The sequence below is a fragment of the Rhinolophus sinicus genome, chromosome 18, assembly GCF_057876585.1.
Source record: "Rhinolophus sinicus isolate RSI-liver-muscle chromosome 18, RSI-T2T, whole genome shotgun sequence".
Classification (NCBI taxonomy): Eukaryota; Metazoa; Chordata; class Mammalia; order Chiroptera; family Rhinolophidae; genus Rhinolophus; species Rhinolophus sinicus.
In genome coordinates this window covers 31590426-31608370 of record NC_142518.1, presented here as the reverse complement: position 1 = coordinate 31608370, position 17945 = coordinate 31590426, and the positions used below count along the sequence as shown (strand labels likewise).

Below are 17945 nucleotides of genomic sequence, written 5' to 3'. Positions count from 1 at the left end.
GATGTAATACAGAATTGTACACCTGAAATCTATGTAATTTTACTAATAATTGTCACCCCAATAAATTTTAAAAATAAATTATAATAAAAAAAAATCTCCATTCTGGTGCTCAGGAATGGGGTTAAGACCACTGTCAACAGATGTTACTGAGCTTCAAAGAGCGAGCGAGCCTATGACCACTCGATTAGCATCGGGACAAGGGAAATAGCCACCCGACAAACCAAAATTTGTAGAGTGTAAAGACATTGGATATTTTCAAACATGCTCCAAGTCACTTTTGAAAAATAATTATCTGACGTTGACTTTCAGCTGAGACTGGGGAAACCCTGGAAATACTATTTGTTATCTATAATACAGAATATAGTAAAACTTGGGTTATAATCATCTCAATTTAGGCAGTTCCCACAGCACAGATCTTAAGTGTTCTATTCTCATAATTTACATGGACCTTGAACCATCCTTGGAATCCAATTTCACTCTATTTGAACCATCTTCAGACATTGACTCTTTCCAATATAGCCATCTTAACCTTTCCACTTATTTTGACCAAACTCAGACTCAAATACCTCCCCCCCCACTTTCCTATCTCCAAAACCAGTATGGCATGTTTCAAAATTCTGCCCTAAAAACTGCTTTGATATCATGACTAACCCTGAAAAGGGTTAACTATCCAGAACCAAGTATTCATTAGTTACCATACTGCATACCTACAAAAGCTCAATATGCTTTTCATTAGGTTGAACCAGATTAAACAGCCAATTTTTGACCCCTAAAACACGACTAGCCTTGTCTGATTCATCCCAAGTTCTTAGAAATTATCGTTACGGCTCATTCCACTTCCCGTTAATTGGCAGCAAGTTGCCAGTATCGTTATGGATGTCAGCAAAAAAGGGCGGAGGAGGCCGTGCCCATGCCATCTCTATCACCCTTACCCCAAATACATTCTTGAGCCCTAAGTTGCTTACCATCACTTGCTGGATTTCATTCTTCCACTATTCAGTCATCCTTCATGTCAAATGCCTCAAATAAGATTCCCACCCACATTAAACTGCTTAAAGTACAAGCCAATTTGTAACACATGGTGTACATCAATAAGGACTTTTGTTTTCCATCTATTACAAAAATCCTTCTCACTGTATTACAAATACTTTATGGTACCAGAGTGATTCAGTCTCCAAGAGGCATCTTAAAAATCAGCACTAGACAGCAACCAAAAAATAACATCTTACAAATCTTCAGGCAAGAGCACAACTTTATTTTCACCTCTAATAATAAACCATGATTGACAACAAAGGAGACTGTGCCGTTCAATTTTTTATTTTAATAAAATCAGAATATGCACAGCACATGCAGTGCTAGCATCTAAACTAATACAATAAGCAATTACTAAAGCTACAGTGACTTGAGGTTCAATCTTTACATTCAGCAAGTTTAAATCCATTCTTACATGATTTTTGAAACTTTAACTGAAAATATTGCTTACTGACAAAACTTGCTCAAATGCTATTGCTGAATGTACAAGTCACTGACTTATGCCAATACAACAAAGATAACCACATGTTTGAGGATTGCAATGTGCCAGACATTCACTGGAAAAAAAACACACAACTAAACAAAACTCACGCAACAAACATCTGAGAATCCGGACACTTCGTTATCAGTGTTTTGAAGTGTTTCATTATTATCTTAAGACAAGTGTATCAAAACCTTGGCATGAATAATTTCAAGTCGCCAATTATGTTTTCACTAACATCAGAAAGTTATGGCTACACTGCCAATGCCGGGTCTGCTTAATTTGACTTAAGAGTTTAATATGACTTAACATTAAAAGCTCACACTACCCCGAAATATATAATTTCACGCATACGGTGACATTCAACATTCAAGTGCCAGTGTTTTTGTACTGTCTTTTGGTCAAGTTTCTTTAAACTTTCAAAGAATCACTTTTAGGCTTACAAAAATAAATATTTGTCAAAATGTTCAATAAATATTACATAAAACTAGCAGCAAAAAGTATCTAGAAATCTGTCGTGTGCAAATAGTTTTCTTCCCAACTATCACTCCCATGGTCCCAAATAAATTTTAGAATCTAGTCCCATCCCCCTTCCTAGACAAGCTGCGTTCAACAATCTCCGAGACAAAATAAGATTGGAAGTTTAAGGACACGCACACAAGACATATATATAAAATTCTCTGAATGTGCAATAAAAGAAGTATTTTGTAAAAAGTTATGGGCAAAATGTACAAGGGCCTAAACCTAGACTAATTGAAATAGCACCATAACAAATGACCTCAATACTGTCAAGTGCACCTACTTAATAAAAGTTTTAGAACAAGGCACAATACACTTGAAAATCTATTGCACTTTAGGAATTTTTGCCGTCTTCCTATGCCACTGTAAAAAGATTGAGCTTTTTGATCACCGCATTCTGGCCACAAAATTAGCACAGAATTCAAAGTGGCAGAGGCATTTTAGTGGTGGACAATGCTCATCTTTGGCCAGATTTAGCATAAACAGACTATAAATACAATGGAAACCTATGCAACTAAAACTGACTAAAACTGCACTGTATAGCAGAATTGACACCTTGTGCAGTTATGTACATATTTCCAACCTGTGTGATCTCAAAGATTTCAGTTTGTTACTCTTCTGGAGCCATTTTTACAAAGTCTATAGTAAGCCAGTTTAACATCAACGCAGCTTGAACAGAGTAATGTGAATCGGCATTTAAAATAAAGCCTGCTGCATTAATTCTTCCTGTTCATACCCTCTTGACCAAAAAACATCAACACTAGCATGCGTTATTAGACCAAAAATCACCCAGGGCCCTAATGAGGGCTGGTCATTGCTGTGGTCAGCCATTCTACCATTTCAATTTCATTTATGGCAGGCATTTAAAAAGTCTAAGTAGATGAATTCTCCTAAAAACCTATTTCAAGTTATCAGAGCTTTAAACTTTCCCTGTAATAATATGCCCACATTTGGCTAGCTCATAATGATCTGCCTAAACATTGAAAGAGGAATTGCTGTATTTACTTGCATTAACTTTGAAAACAGTGCTTTGAATGTATGCATGTACTCATACATCACCTCATCATGACTGGAATGGCTTGTTTAAAGACTATCAGGTTCTAAATACCTATCCAGGATAGAGTGAGCAAATCAGAACTTTAACTTGATACAGTTTGCCACATTAGAAACTAATTCCATTGAATATGCTGCAAGACGTTTGTTGTTTGTTTTTCCCCAATCTGCAAGTATCAAAAAGCCTTAATGCAGGCTACCACGTAAGTATTTTCCTTATAATATTTATGGATGAATCGATGATTCCTGTTAAGTTGTATCACACCTGTGTGCCAAGGTTTGATTTTAGCCCAAGTTCAGTAAATTTATTTTGTCAAAACAATTGATATCTTGAGCATTACTGAGCCAACAGGACATCAAAATAAAAAGTTGTCTAAAGTTAAAGGCACAGTACATTAACAAACAAATGATCCTCAGTCACAAAATTATAAATGCAGTTTGGGATGGGGGTTGGCGGGAGGGGAGTTAATCCAAACTACAGCAATGAAGTCTTCAAACCACCTTCAGAACAGGGCTGCTGATTGTTCCTTTCATGTCTTCATGTGACCTTGAGCTCCCTTAAAAAAAAAATTTCAGTGGAGAATCACAGCTGGTAATGTACTGCGAGTTCTTGAAGCTACACAAGGTATAGTCTGGCTAAGTTACATGTGGTTTCCATATTAGCTTGTTTGGCAGGGTGACCTACTGCAAAGCAGGTTCAGTTACCCCACCAGTCAACCCCCTGGGAGTTATAATTTCCTCCATATCCATCACTGTTGTAAAAGCCTCCATAGCCACCTAATGAGAGAATAAAAAGAGAAATTAATTAAGTCATCCATTGCTAAATACAGTCTTTCCCTTCTTTAAGTACTTCGATGTAAAATTACGAAAAGCAATCTACAGGGTTGAACTTCAATGTTTTCAATTAGGCTTTGAAAAAGATGACTCCAATGAAAACACCCTTCCTTCCCAAAGACCCAAGGTTGAAAACGAACATTACCTCCGCCGCCAAACCCTCTGCTGCTGCCGTGGCCGCCTCCACCACTGCGGCTGCTGCTGGCGCGGCTGCTGCTGAAGCTGGAACTGCTGGCGCCACTACTCTGTCGATAGTCTCTGGCACCGAACCCTCCACTGAATCGACTACTGTGAGGACAAAAACGTGTATTGGTTCACATGAAGATGAAATCCCACTAAATAACCCAGAATTCTTGCTAAAACTTCCCAACCACCCATTTCTGAGTTTTCAATTCAATCAATTTCCCATCCAGCCCTATTTTCCCTAATAGTGCCTCAAAAGTCCTTCGCCATGAAAGTCTGTCACTAACTTAGTGTTATCCTTTTTAATAATATCTCCTTTACCCCAAAGATCTGGGCAGCCTAAGAAAGTTAAGCTACTTAAACTTAAGCTTGGACAAAGCACCCACCCCCCCCTCATTATACACCATCTGTATCTCACCTCTTAGATCGTCCACGACTACTACCCTTGTAGTGGTGTTCATACGCCATGTTTTCTAACCAAGATGGCACTTCTTGTTTAGCTTCAACAAGAAGATCCAACAAATCCTTGGTGATGTTTACGTTCCTCTCATTAAAGAAGGAGGTGGCAAGACCTAAAAGTTTCAATAAGTACATAAATTAAGGTCTTCTATACTAAAGTAGCATAGTATTCTCTTACTTTCCTAAGCAGAATATTAAGTAGAGAACTAGAGGGAAAAGCTGACAATTTGCTATTTAACCAACTCAAAGTTCTTTGTAACAAAACCTGACTTTTCTGTCACTTCTACTGCTGAAATATATTTTAACTGCATTCCTTGGAAATAGAGTTCTTATAGTTTAAGATCCTGAAAAGTTCTTTGCTGCATGCATCATATTGAAAAAATGTAAACAACCAGACCATCAAGTAACCAAACACTTACCAAGGTTTCCTACACGTCCTGTACGGCCAATGCGATGTACATATTCTTCAATATCACTTGGCAAGTCAAAATTGATAACATGTTTTACATTTGAAATGTCCAGTCCTCTTGCTGCTACCTGCAAGATAAACTTGTGTTATACACGGCCCACTTAAAACCAATAGTTCAACATGAAAACAAGATTATACATACTGCTGTAGCCACTAGAATTGGACTTTTTCCTGAGCGGAACTGGTGAAGGGCCTCTTCTCTATCTCTCTGAGATCGGTCTCCATGGATACTGGTACAAGCATATCCTTCATGGTATAAGAAATCCTCCAGAGAATCTGCACCCTTTTTGGTCTCCACAAACACTAAGGTGAGTGAATCCTTGCCTAAATTTGAGAAATTACAAGGTTTTTGTCACTAATAGGGGCAGGTTCTCTTTGTATTTAGTAAAGATGAACCAAATGGATTCTCATTACTTACATGCCACCAGAGTAACGCTAAAATTATTCATAATTTTACCTGTTGCATTTAGAAGGTCAAGCAAAAATGACCGTTTGTCTGACTCTTCCACCCAAACTACTTTCTGTGTGATGTTCTCAGAGGTAGAGCCAACTCTTCCTACAGCCAAAAAGATATATTCATCCAAGAAATCACGAGCAAGCATCTGAAAGAAAATTTTTTTTTATTATCTACTAAGATACGCAAATTCCTAAGTAAATCAAGTTTGCAGTAAACAATACCTGTATTTCCTTAGGGAAAGTAGCACTAAACATCATAGTGTGGCGAACTCCCTTTGGCGGCATTGTATCTTGTTCAACTATTCTACGTATCTGAGGTTCAAACCCCATATCCAACATCCGATCAGCTTCATCCAACACCAAGTATCTGTCATGAACAAAAATTCAGTTTAGAATTTGAGAAGAGTTTTAGTATAGCTGTTATCTAGATAAGTATAATTATATATTCATTCAGGTAATTAAAAACCTCACATCACACAAATTTGATACATGTACACAAGACACAGCCCAAGGATTTTTGCCACTAAATAAATCATCCAAGATCACACAGCCAAATTAGCTATTACTACTTGACTCTGTCCCACAGACTGGTCCTTCTCAGCGTCTACAAAAAGTCACTGATTTTCAACACTAAAATTACAACGAGCAAACTTTTGTAAGTTTTAAGATTAAAATAAACCACTTCTAAAACTTAAATTTTAGACAATGCCAATTAAGTACTACAAAACTAATGGCCAGTAATTTTTTAAAAACAATGCAGTCTTCAGACATTTAAAAATTAACATACTTGCAGAAGTCTAATCCAATCTTTCCTCTTTCCATCATATCCACTAGACGTCCTGGAGTGGCGACTAGTAAGTGGCATCCACGTTCTAAGTCTCGAATCTGCTGACCAATATCAGCACCACCATAAACCACACAAGGACGAACTCTAGATCGGTATGAAAACTATAAGCAAAGAAATTTCATCAACTTCAAGGCTGAGACTTTTACATGAGCATAAAACATTTCACTAGAATCAATGAGAAAGCCAATCACTTTAATGCATACTTACCTTCCTGGCTTCCTCATAGATCTGTACTGCCAATTCTCTAGTCGGTGCTAATACCAAGGAGATTGGGTATTGTTTGCGACGCCCATACCTTCCATTTTCCTAAGAAATTAATTTATAAATTAAACTCTTAACATCCTCTTTAAAAAATTCATTATAATTCCCTCTGTAATTTACAGATTGCACTTGAAAACTGTTTTCCATTAAAAAGATTGGAGTAAGTCTTAAGTGTCATTTAGAAAGCTCTCTACAGCTATCTACATGGAGATCCAATAACTTCCCATTTTATAAATAGTTACCTTCATGGCCCTCAAGGCCTCGCCTGGGCCATCCGAATAAATCTGACTCAAGATGGGCAAAAGAAATGCTGCAGTTTTTCCAGACCCTGTTTAAGAGAATGTACATTTATTCAACTACAGAAAAACCGTATTGGTAGATGACAATATATTATAACGGCCCTATTACTGAGTATTTTTACTTTACACCTAAATAAATTTTCTAAAAATGAACGGCTAAGTTAAAAACCAAGGCCCATACTATTTTTGTAGATAAAAATTTACTGGAATACAACTTCTTCTCAATCATTTACTTGAGTAGTTGCAGAGGCCACATACCCCATAAGAAAATGTTTATTTTGTTCCTTTACAGGAAAAGTGTACCAAACTCTGGTAACAATGCAGTATTCACTTCTTTGCATTTGTGTTTGTAAAGAAAGCAGGAATTTTGCCTCAAAAGTGGTGTCAATTTCAATTTCTAACACTTCCCTATAGGTATATATTGATAGTGTATAAAGGATAACATTCTCACTCTTCCATAGGGAATGAAAGATACCAAATGATTCAAATGCTATGTGTTTTTGTTGGGGGTATTTTGCCACCCTGTTTCAAACTGGTCAAACTCAGATATAGTAAGGCTTGTACTGAATTCAGAGGCTAACAACTACCCCTCATTCCCAAAGTATGAGAGGTGCTACTTTACCCATGGAGGCACCTTTCCCCTGGCCATATTCCTATGGATCACAGGCTATCTTATCCCCCTCCTTTACTTTTATCAAGTGAACTTACCTGTCTGGGCACAAGCCATCAAGTCTCTTTTGTCTTTGATAATAGGAATAGCATGCTTTTGCACGGGAGTTGGGCGAGTATAACGAGTAAGCTCAATGTTTCCCATAATAATTTCTCCCATCTCAACATCACTGAACTGTCAAGAAATTCAACAAAGTTAAATAGCTAGAAATGCTATCTGGAGCCATTTTTGTCTTATACTAATACAATGGGGGAAAAAACAACCAATAGCTGATTTGTACTTTAGTTTACAGTTGCTTTAAGTAAAAATTATGCTACGTTTTGAAAAGAGGGGAAAAAAAAAACCCTGTAGGCTTAATCTACACTGGAGAAGTTTCGGGTTCCTCCTATGTTTAACCCATTTCCTATTTTGTATTAATGGTGATTCTGAGCTCAACCTCTCCCTTTCCACAAGCTAATGAGGCTGGTTTTTAAAGTAACTTTAAAATTGTTAAAGTAGGCATGGTCTACACATGCCTTTAGGAAGCCCATCTCATTTTCAAGTGCTGTGAAAACATTTACACTTCCCTCCATCTTAAAAGATCAAGCAAAAATACTTACACTTTCAATGTGTGGAGGACAGTTGTTGCCTGTTGCCTCAACTGGAATATCATCATATTTCTCAAAGTTAATTCCAGTATTGCCTCCAGAAAAGAGTTCCCTGAAATCAAAAGATTGGTAGATTTGTTATACCAGCTAAGAAGGCTGCATTCACAAGGAACTTACATTTCAGAAACTTACTGTTCCAAACGTTCACTTGGTGGGAGTGGTTTTGACCAATCATCTTCATCTGATTTGTCACACCAGCGACTATTTCCACCACGTTCAAATTTGCCAAAGCCACTTCTGTCACCACGGCTGCCAATGCCGTCATAGTCACTCCGTCCACGATCATCAAACCTGAACAGCACAAGCAATTAATCAGAATCATATCATTTAACCATTATCAAATTCCTACCACTACTCTAGAACAGTACTTGGAGAAGTTGAATTATTCATTATGGCTAACTTCAGGGACATGTCAACAATCCAATTCTGGCTTATTTTTATTTGACAAACAAGGCCCTCTAATTAGCCAGATTGTATGTATCATTTACATTAACTTTATTTTCTAAAATCAGTATCTTTATTTCTATAAAATTATACAGCCTACACAGGCCTCACACATGCTGAAATTAAGAATCAAGTCTTTATATATTTTGAAATCAGCACATAACTTACACCTTTATATAAAGTTCTCATCTACTTATCTTCAGTGGTAGGGAAAAGAAAATGGCACACCAAATTATGAATTGTCCTGGTTATACCAGGATGTCATTTAAAGGACAATTTACCTGTGTGACAGACTTTGGATAAAAGGTAGAAAATAATCCTTACCTGAATTAAGATGTTTTTAGAGTTTTAGGCCTGTTTGCGAAAAACCAGGACACACAGGACTAACCACAGCTATTAGGTGCGTGAGGTCAGTTCACCACACTTGTATAATCAAAAATATAAGGTGTTTAAAAATTGTCATAGAATATCCACAAAAATCTCAATCAAATTAGGCCATTCACCAGATACACTTACTTTTTAAAAATGAATATCTAAAATTAGAGGAATATAAAAATAACTGATTTCATCTATGCCAAAGGGCATGTTCTTGTTCTCATCTAATTTCTACCTATGTAACAAGTTCAATTTAGTAAAGACCTCTTACAGCAATGATAGTATGATTAAACAGACATAATGCTTAATATCCAAATAGGTGGTCTATTAAGGGGCAAAATATCATGCTTAATGATCAGGGTACAAAGATGAGGACTTATCAAATTAAAGACCAATTCCTAAATTGCAATACTGTACAAACGCAAGACAAGAAGATAAGAAATCACTTACCTTCCCCTTGACCCACTTCCACGATCACTGAAGAAACTAGACTTCCCTCTTGTATCACTACGAGATCCAAAACTGCTATATGCATCCTTATCTTTATTAGCACTCCACCCTGAACTGTCTTTATCGTAGAATCCTTCAATTAAAAAAAAAACAAAACATTTTACTGTATTAATTAGAAATTGACAATACCTTGACATAATACTTATGTTTCCAAATTTGAAAGCCCTCCACCAACTTTATCTTATCTATGTGGACTGGAAAGATAATGGAAATAAGTCCCATCGTGGCACTAAAGAGAACCAAAATTTAGAGCTGATTTACATCAGCACACAAAATGTTTTATATCTTTCATTCTCTCCACTAAAAAGTACTGTATACTAAACCAAGCAATCTGACAATCTAAAAATGTTCTGAATGAATACCACCTCCAAAAAGTCAATAGCTTTGCCTGTAATGCAATGATTATGGTATTGTTTATTACCATCAAAATTTAATTTCCATTCACTTAACAGGTATGAATGAGTTTACTAGGAACCAGTTACCACCATTTCAATGTTTCTTAGGTGATAGTCACTTAAAATTCTTCTTAAGAGTGTCAGATTACTTGGTTTAATGCAGTATTTTTCAGTTTCAATAGCAAAAAGTTTAAGAATAATGTTCTGTTCACATGAAATATACACTGTCAGGTGAGAATCAAAAATACCTAGAAGAAAGGAAAATCCTCCTCTCTACTCACTCTTAGTTGGAACAGCTATAAACATTCAGTAAGAGGGAATATGACAAAAGTATAAATTAGTCAGACAGGCATGGTTTAAAGACAAGTAGAGGATGTAATCAGCTTCAGTGACACTTTATTAAACAGATAATTTACAAGTTATTTAAGTTACTTTCATTCTGTTATTAGCCAGTCTGGTGACCAACAGCCTTAGCTATCAATAAAGAGTTGAGTTAGATTTCTAAGATCTCTTTCAGCTCTAAAACCTGACACTGCCTCTTCCTTTGACTTCTGCCACTGCAACAAAGGTGCAGGGAGCACTAAATATACATGGAGGTCAATTCCAGCTAGTACAGTCTAAGAAAATAATGAGAACACCCATGATGATAAAGACAAACTGATATTATATTAAAGAAATACAGATTGTATATCCATGTATTGCCAGGATACACTATATATGGATGTGGAGGAATGACAGCAAACCACATGCTCCTGTGGACTCTTTTTCCACCCTTTCAATCCTACCTTCTTTATCCAGTACCTTCCCTCCCCCTGAAGGTTAGTTTTCCTGACCTGCCCCTTGCCTCCAAATTTCAGATCACCTATTTTATGGAATACACAGCACCTGAACAGCTGTCCCATGATGAGACATCTACTAGTTTTCTATCACTACCTTACAAACGAAATGGGAAAAGACCAGGTGTTGTGATACCTTTTAGATAAAGCCTTTCAATTGAAGTAGTTAAGGCAAGGAAATGAAACCAGAGAATCACTCCAAACTTATTGGGTGTGTGCCCAATGCTAGATACCCTGTTAACTAATCCACAATAACTCCATCTTCGTTTTGGCTCCTCTGCAAGACAAGTTAATCACCATGCAGTTTGGCTTACATAGTGGGTGCCCACTCACCTTTTTCAAATTGAAATCATGCCGTGAATGATTACAAACACAGACTAAGCATGAGACTAGTTAAATTATACAACACCATGCCCTTGGCCTCAGAAGAGTATGATGCGAAATGCAGAATTTTCCACTGTGTGATTAGATGACTTTTTCCCAAATTAAGTCCTAATATTTGAACCAGCTGACAGCAGAGAAGAGCACAATGATTACAGACTTCCCAAGGTGCCTCATTTTCCCTAGGCTCCAATTTCTAAACTCAGCAAGAATTAGGTCTACAAATTGCTCAGAGGACTTACCTCTAGTGGCTTCTCTGTTCCTTAAGTGAGGAGGAATATAGCGCCCTTCTAAAAAAATAATAAAATCAAATGTTAAAAACCTCCAAGTTAAAGCTTACCAAAGCTTGTGCTATTAAAACAGGGTCCTGGAAAAATTTTAACCTCCAGTCTTTGTCTAACAACTTACTTGGACATTGAGGGGGGGAAATGAATCCAGTTTTACTTTAATTAGGTGATTTAAAAGGGGTGGAAAACAAGTTTGGCAAACAAAAATTTGACTTGGAACTTAATAGTTGAAGTCTACAAATAAATACATTTAACTTGCCACTAGTGGTTAATCTGATACAATTACTTTAAAGGCCTGCTATGATTTCAGACATTATAAGCTAACAAAATAGTTACAACTTAAGTATTACTACAACCTAAAACACTACTATGTAATAAAACACACAATTGGCCACTAAGATGCTTTTTTGTTTCTATCCTGGTAAATTCCAAAACAGAATGTGGAAAAGTTGAAAAGGGGAAATGTTTTCAATAAATTGGGCGTTTTAATTTGGGGCTTGCTGAATTTAAGGAAAGTCAACTGTTGCTCTATATGCAGTTAAGAATACAGCCTAGAAAATGGATGAGAAGGCAAAAGTAAATAATGCAGATCCACCAAATAAAGAAAAGTCAACTCACTTTATTACTAGTAAATCTGCAATTTAACTTTTCTTTTTCCCTTCTGGCTTGAATTACATAGTAGAGATCTTTATTAGGATGATCAATTCCTAAGATTCTTAGCATGACAAATACAGTGAAATTTAAACAAATAGCAAGTAACTATGTGCCCAGTGAAGCCCTTCTCGCCTAAAAATGAAGGCATGTCCTTTACTACGTAACAGTGCTTGAAGTGTTCAAATCCTACAGCCCATACCCACCTTTTATTATTTTTTTAGAGCTGAGCTGAAGCAAATCTATTGCCAAATAACCACCAAGATCCCCTACACCTTAATACTGATCTCTAACAAGTCTCAAAAAACCTCAGGGGGCGGGGCGGAATAAACTTTTACATATTAACTTCTTTTCAAAAGAATGATAAGACATGCCATTTAAAACCTAACCACTACCCCAAGATTGAATATAGCTTTGCTCTATTAGTTGCGTGTTCTTCATGGAAAAGGGGTAGTCGTAACAATTGAATGTGAATGTTCCCTTTGTTGAGTGAATCTGATAGATGCACTCTAACAGGGATAGACACAACCCCACCACCAAGCTGGGCTCAGGATTCATAGACAAACTCTTCTAATTTGTGTGTAGTATAGGTTTTTAAAAATTATTGTTTTTACTCAAGAAAACTAATCCTTTTATTACCAAAAGGTCACAATACTTTAGATTGATCACTACTACATAATCCTATATAATGCTGCCTATAAATTGGAGGGGAAATTCTTAAATTTTAAAGTCCAACGAAGTATTATATTAAAGCTCTAGTATTCAATAACTCCGTAAAATGTTTTACTTACTGCTGGCTGTACTTCCTCCACTCTGGTTATCTGAAGAGTTCAGGTCTAGGCCAGCAAACTAGAAGAGAGTTAAATGGTTAGCAGCCCGGACGCTGAAATATTACACTAAGAGAAAACTAAAACTAGTCTGCCCGCTAGCATTTAATAGCACTAGCTGCTCTGCCTGCCTCAAGGGGTTGATGTGAAACCCTTAATGAGAAATGTGACTAAAGAAAGTGCTTTGAAGACAATATAGTTTTAAACAAATGTAAACCAGTATTACTGCACATATTGGCAGCACACCAAAATGCTGGTGATATCCAGTAGAAACTGGGCCCAAATTGAATTCATTCATTCAAAATGAATTTCCCCTGTAACATTTTCCATAATAAAAGCTCAAGAAATTAAAATTATTTTAAAATGTCAAATAGACAAATGATTAATTTTAGCTCCAATCATATTGAACAATGGAACTTTCTATTTGGATTTTAAACCTTGTACAAAATACACCTGAAAAATGTCAGAAAATTAATTTCTTTATCCCTAAATATTGCACAAGTATTTTGAATTAGGGTAGCACTCTTAAAAATATTAAATATTAATAATGTATCCACCACTTACTGAGCACTATGTTAAGCACAACCCTGTGAAGTACGTACCTATTTATTCTCCCATTTTCATGGCACAACTGGCATTCAATGCTTAAATACTAGGAAATTTTTTACTGCCTTTCATCTCCATTTCTACTTATCCCCTTACACTGGTAGCTCAAAGCCTCAACAATTCTACAAATCTTCATCATATTCTGTAATGACTAACCAGGAACTACTTACAAGCAATAGGGGGGTAAAAAGTATGTACCAGAATATTTTAAAAAGCACAAAAAATTAAGTCACACAGTACTCTTGCCAGCTGTCTACAAAACTGATATGCTATAGCATAATGCCTCTGTTAAAGCTCAAAATGATACTTTTTGTATCATCAATGGAGTCACTGAAAATTGGAAGCAGATGCTGTCTTAAAGAAAAAAAAAAATAACCTAAGACTTAGGCGCCTTATTTCAGTAATTTCTGTTAGCAAAAAAAACGCTGCCAGGCTTTCTCTCTGCAGTAGTTTCTCATCACACTGATACTTTAAAGCACAATAGGAACAAAAACTCTTTTGCATTCATTACAAGTTTTATTAATGTTACACTTAACATTAATTAAAAAGCAACTTTAAAGGCTACTGTAAATTGTTAGAATTACACTGTTGGAATTTTCTCAGTTGTGAATGTTGCTGAATTCTAAGGACTGCATATCCTTTCGAATTACAACGATTACAAATTTAAATAAAGTTAATTCCTGCCTAGAATCTTAAAAAAACAGCATTACTTATGTGGAAAAAGTTCAAGTTGGGGACAGCCTGTGCTCCTGACACCAAATTTTTTTTGTCTGTGCTCCATTCGACATAATGACGCGTGAGCAATTTGGAGTACTATAATTGATTCATTAATGGAAAAAAACGCTCCCAAGAAACATCGTTAAATCCCTAAAAGTATTATATGATTACTTTAAAATCTATCAATCAATTTGTGTCACTAAACGTCACTTCACAATTATTCCGGAGTTCGTGGTGGTAGGCAGTTTACTTAAAGACTCCAAACACTCCACAGCTTATCTGAAGCGTGGTGTCACTGTTGCAGCAGATAGATGTGCAGACTTCCTGCCACTAAAGCCCATAACCCCTCTCATCTCTCAGCTCACACTTTCTCCTCTCCTCTACTCCCACACCCTTGTAAGAGGGGGATTCCAGTTAAGACAACATACCTAGTCGACCTATTTCAGAATTTTATTCCACGAATAGCAACAAGTCAACAAAACTTTTTGTTTTTCCCCCAAGTCATATTCGGGGTATTTTTTTCTTCTGGGCAATTCCTGGGTCAAACGTCACATAACATAAAGACACTCATACAGCCCATGTTACCCATCCCCCCCAAAAAAACAACGCGTGGCCATCGGCTAAATTGCCAGTGACTACCTGGAGCAAGTACGGAGGAAAGGGCTGCTCCAGGTCCTTAACCATCTCTAGAGCCCAGCGCCACCGCGAACGCAACGGCCCATTACTCCCCGCCCTCCCCGAAAATTCTGCGTCACAAAACTTTCCACTCCGGAAGCGCGGCCTCCGGGGCCGCAGCGCCTGGCCTGCGGAAACTGGGCTGGAGCGAGAAGGCCTGCGGAAGGAAACCCCAGAGGAACAAGATGCCCATTCCGCCCTCTTTCCCAGACGCTCGCCGGCCAGTGGCCCGCTGGTCGGGCCTCTCCCGCTAGTGGGCCGCAGCGCCACCCAGTACCACACAAAGGAGGCCGCCGCCATTACCCCGAGCGCAGGCTGCCCCCCGCGCCGCCCCCTCCCACATTCCAGGGCCGCATTCCTCCGTGCGCGCGCGCGCGCACACACACACACACACAAACGCCGCCAGGTCTCCAGCACAGGAATCCCGGCTGCGCGCGAATTGAGGGCCGAAGCCCTTGAGACGAAAAAGTCTCCATTCGCGCAACGTACACCTCCACCACCCATGGGTCACTAGTCAGTCGAGATTCGCGCGTGCGCGTATCCGCGACAGCGCGCGCACCCCCTACCCCTCCTCCGCCCGCCTGCGCACGCACACACAAAAGCCGCCATTGTGCTCTGCCCGGGGACAATACCGGAGCCAAATCGGAGCCCCGGCTCGGGCGACAGCCACAACCAGCATTCCATCCACCTCCCTGTCCCTCCATACCCCCGGGCCATTGACACTCGCCAGTCCGACGTACACAGAAAACGGGAACTAAGGATGTCAGTCAGCGCTACGCCATAAGCCAGGCTAGGTCAGGGGAAGAGATTCTTGCAGCCCGGTGGGCTCCTTGCAACTCACCTGCTGGTCCAGCCCGAGCGCATTTTCCACCGCCACATGACTCATCCCTGAAGAGTACCGAGAACTCGGAGTCTTCCGCTGCTGAGCGAGTGTGTTTGATTCACCGCGATGGTCCTCTCACGGGAGAACTGCGGCTCTGGAGCTGACGGCACGACCACGGATCTAATATAGCCACTCGAAAGACTGCTACGTCAGCACGTAAGACGTGTACCCTCCCTCTCACTCCCGCACTCCCCCTGCCGTTACCACTTCTGCCTAGCTACTGCGCGCTTATTCAGTGCTAACCTCGCGGGACTTCCTAGTGAGTCCAGTCCCCGGCTCGTCGTCCTATCCTAGAGCGCCAAACGCTGTCCTAGTTCGCTTGAGCTTTTTTTCCCCTGTTCTCCACTAATACCCTAGCCTAAGTCTTTAAGTTCCGAGATCTCGCGAGAACTCGCTTTTCGCCAGCTAAGAAGCCTTAAAATTTAACTTAGGCCTCTTTCCCCTTTCTTTACCCTACACCCTCGGTTTTTGCTGTTCCTTTCTCTTTAGCGCGCGCCTTCTCCCTCTCCTTTCAAAGTCCCCGGACTTGAAGATGTGAGATTTCTCCAAACTAAGCCCTCGATCTTCCGCGGGCAGCTTCCTCGAAATCGGAGTTAGGCAAAAAGAGGCCCGAAGCCCAGAGGGTGGCGGATCACGTGACCGCAGGTGTCGGGCGCGGTGGCCATTTTGTGGAGTAGGAAACTGTGGCTTAGAGTGCTCGGAATGCGGGGGTTGGGGGTAATGGGGAGATGATGGGGAAGGGAGGAGGGAAGAGGGGGAAGGGAGGAGGACAGAACGGAAAGAGGAGGGAGAGACAGGAGGAAGGAGGATAGGATGGTGACCAGGTTGAGGGCGGAGGGGAGCTGAAGGCGCGTCCTTGTAGCCGGATACTTTATAACGCGGTTACCTAGGCAGTAGGGGCGCCGCCTAGAAACGCAATAGTCCCACCTGTGTCACCCCCAGACGCAAGCGCGCTCCTGCGCGCGTCCCCGCCCCTCCCCCCACGTGGTTAGGAAACAATGAGACCATCGCTCGCTGAACTTGAGCGGGTGGTTGCGCACGGTCCTGGGACCCTGGCCCTCCGTTACAAAGGCTACATTAGGCCCCTAGTTTCTTCCCGTGGGGCGCCCAACGGCTCAGGGCCACTGACCTCCAGCGCGGTGCTGCCTCCCCCCAAAGCCAGGGGACCCTGGGGATCAAGAACGGCTCTCCTAGGGAATCCGGGGTATTTGTGCTGGGTGCAATCTGGGCGTGCCCAAGGACATGCTATGACATCGGCCTGGGGTCGGGGTGACCCTCAGGACTCTGCAGTGGATGTGGAATGGGAGGAAATGGGTTTCTGCGGAACGCCTTCTTGTGGCCCCCTCCTAAGCATGCTACCCCTAGTTCCACCTTAAGTGCCACAGGCCTTTAAATAGAAGAAAATATGTTGACTAGTAGGTCCTTGAGTTTAACCGAGCGGCACAGATGTGGTTCTCATAAACGCTTTTCCCCCTCTTCTGGCCCTCAGTCTGACAGAATTAAATATTAGGCAGGGTTTTCCACCATCCTCCAAAGGGTCTTCTGCTGCCATAATTCAGATGACTCATTATCACATAGTTTCCCACATACCACTCTCCCTTTCGGATTTTTAAAATTGAAACTGAAATTTCTAAAGAGATAGAGAGATAATGTAACACTTGTGTCCTGGGGCAAGAGCAGACAAGAGCCTGGACCTGGCAGTTCAGATCCCTGTCTACTGCTTCCAAGTGTGTAACTGGGGGCAACTTACTTAACATCTCAGTGCCCCAGGTTCCTTATCTGTAAAGGTAGAATTAAAATAGTTTCTGCCTCAAAAGGTGGTTGGGGTGCAAGGGCTCACGTGTGACAGTGCTTTGCAAGGAGTAAGAGCTTAGCACATGGTGGATACGTGTACATATCCACAACTCCCCCAGCACAGTAGGTTGTTCACACAGCACTCACTATTCAAGTCTCCACTCTAACACCATATTATACTGAAGTTGTGTGTGAGCCCACAGAGGAGAGGGAACTTGTCACATCCCAGGACTGTATTAGGTATGGTGGCACAAAGATGCTCAATAAATGTTTGATGATGAGTGAAGAGTGCAAATGCCAAGCCTGCGCAAGTTGTAACCTGGGCATGTTAAGGGGTCTACATCCATTATTTTG

General features: G+C 39.9%; 1 protein-coding gene across 2 annotated transcripts; it reads right to left on the bottom strand.

Moving 5' to 3' along the window:
* Positions 1-1296: 1296 nt before the first annotated feature.
* Positions 1297-16135, bottom strand: DDX3X (DEAD-box helicase 3 X-linked). Of its 2 annotated transcripts, none has more exons than XM_019747880.3 (17): positions 15756-16135; positions 12881-12938; positions 11394-11441; positions 9480-9612; positions 8343-8501; positions 8163-8262; positions 7602-7737; positions 6837-6922; positions 6541-6639; positions 6274-6434; positions 5709-5853; positions 5488-5632; positions 5173-5354; positions 4981-5098; positions 4521-4674; positions 4065-4207; positions 1297-3862 (listed from the first exon to the last, which is right to left on the bottom strand). In XM_019747880.3, exons 1-17 carry the CDS (start codon positions 15798-15800, stop codon positions 3783-3785), a joined length of 1992 nt encoding a protein of 663 aa, XP_019603439.1. In that variant the 5' UTR covers positions 15801-16135; the 3' UTR covers positions 1297-3782. The 2 variants fall into 2 exon arrangements, with proteins under 2 accessions (XP_019603439.1, XP_019603441.1); XM_019747882.2 differs by having other exon boundaries at positions 4065-4204; positions 15756-15914.
* Positions 16136-17945: the final 1810 nt, after the last annotated feature.

Bases quoted from the DNA above. Each gene is read 5' to 3' on its own strand.
- DDX3X (XM_019747880.3), bottom strand. From the start codon at position 15,800: ATGAGTCATGTGGCGGTGGAAAATGCGCTCGGGCTGGACCAGCAG. The intron at 11,442-12,880 runs GTAAGTAAAACA...TTATTTTTTTAG, and splicing joins TGGAGGAAGTACAGCCAGCA to AAGGGCGCTATATTCCTCCT. The intron at 6,435-6,540 runs GTAAGTATGCAT...CTTTGCTTATAG, and splicing joins TCTATGAGGAAGCCAGGAAG to TTTTCATACCGATCTAGAGT.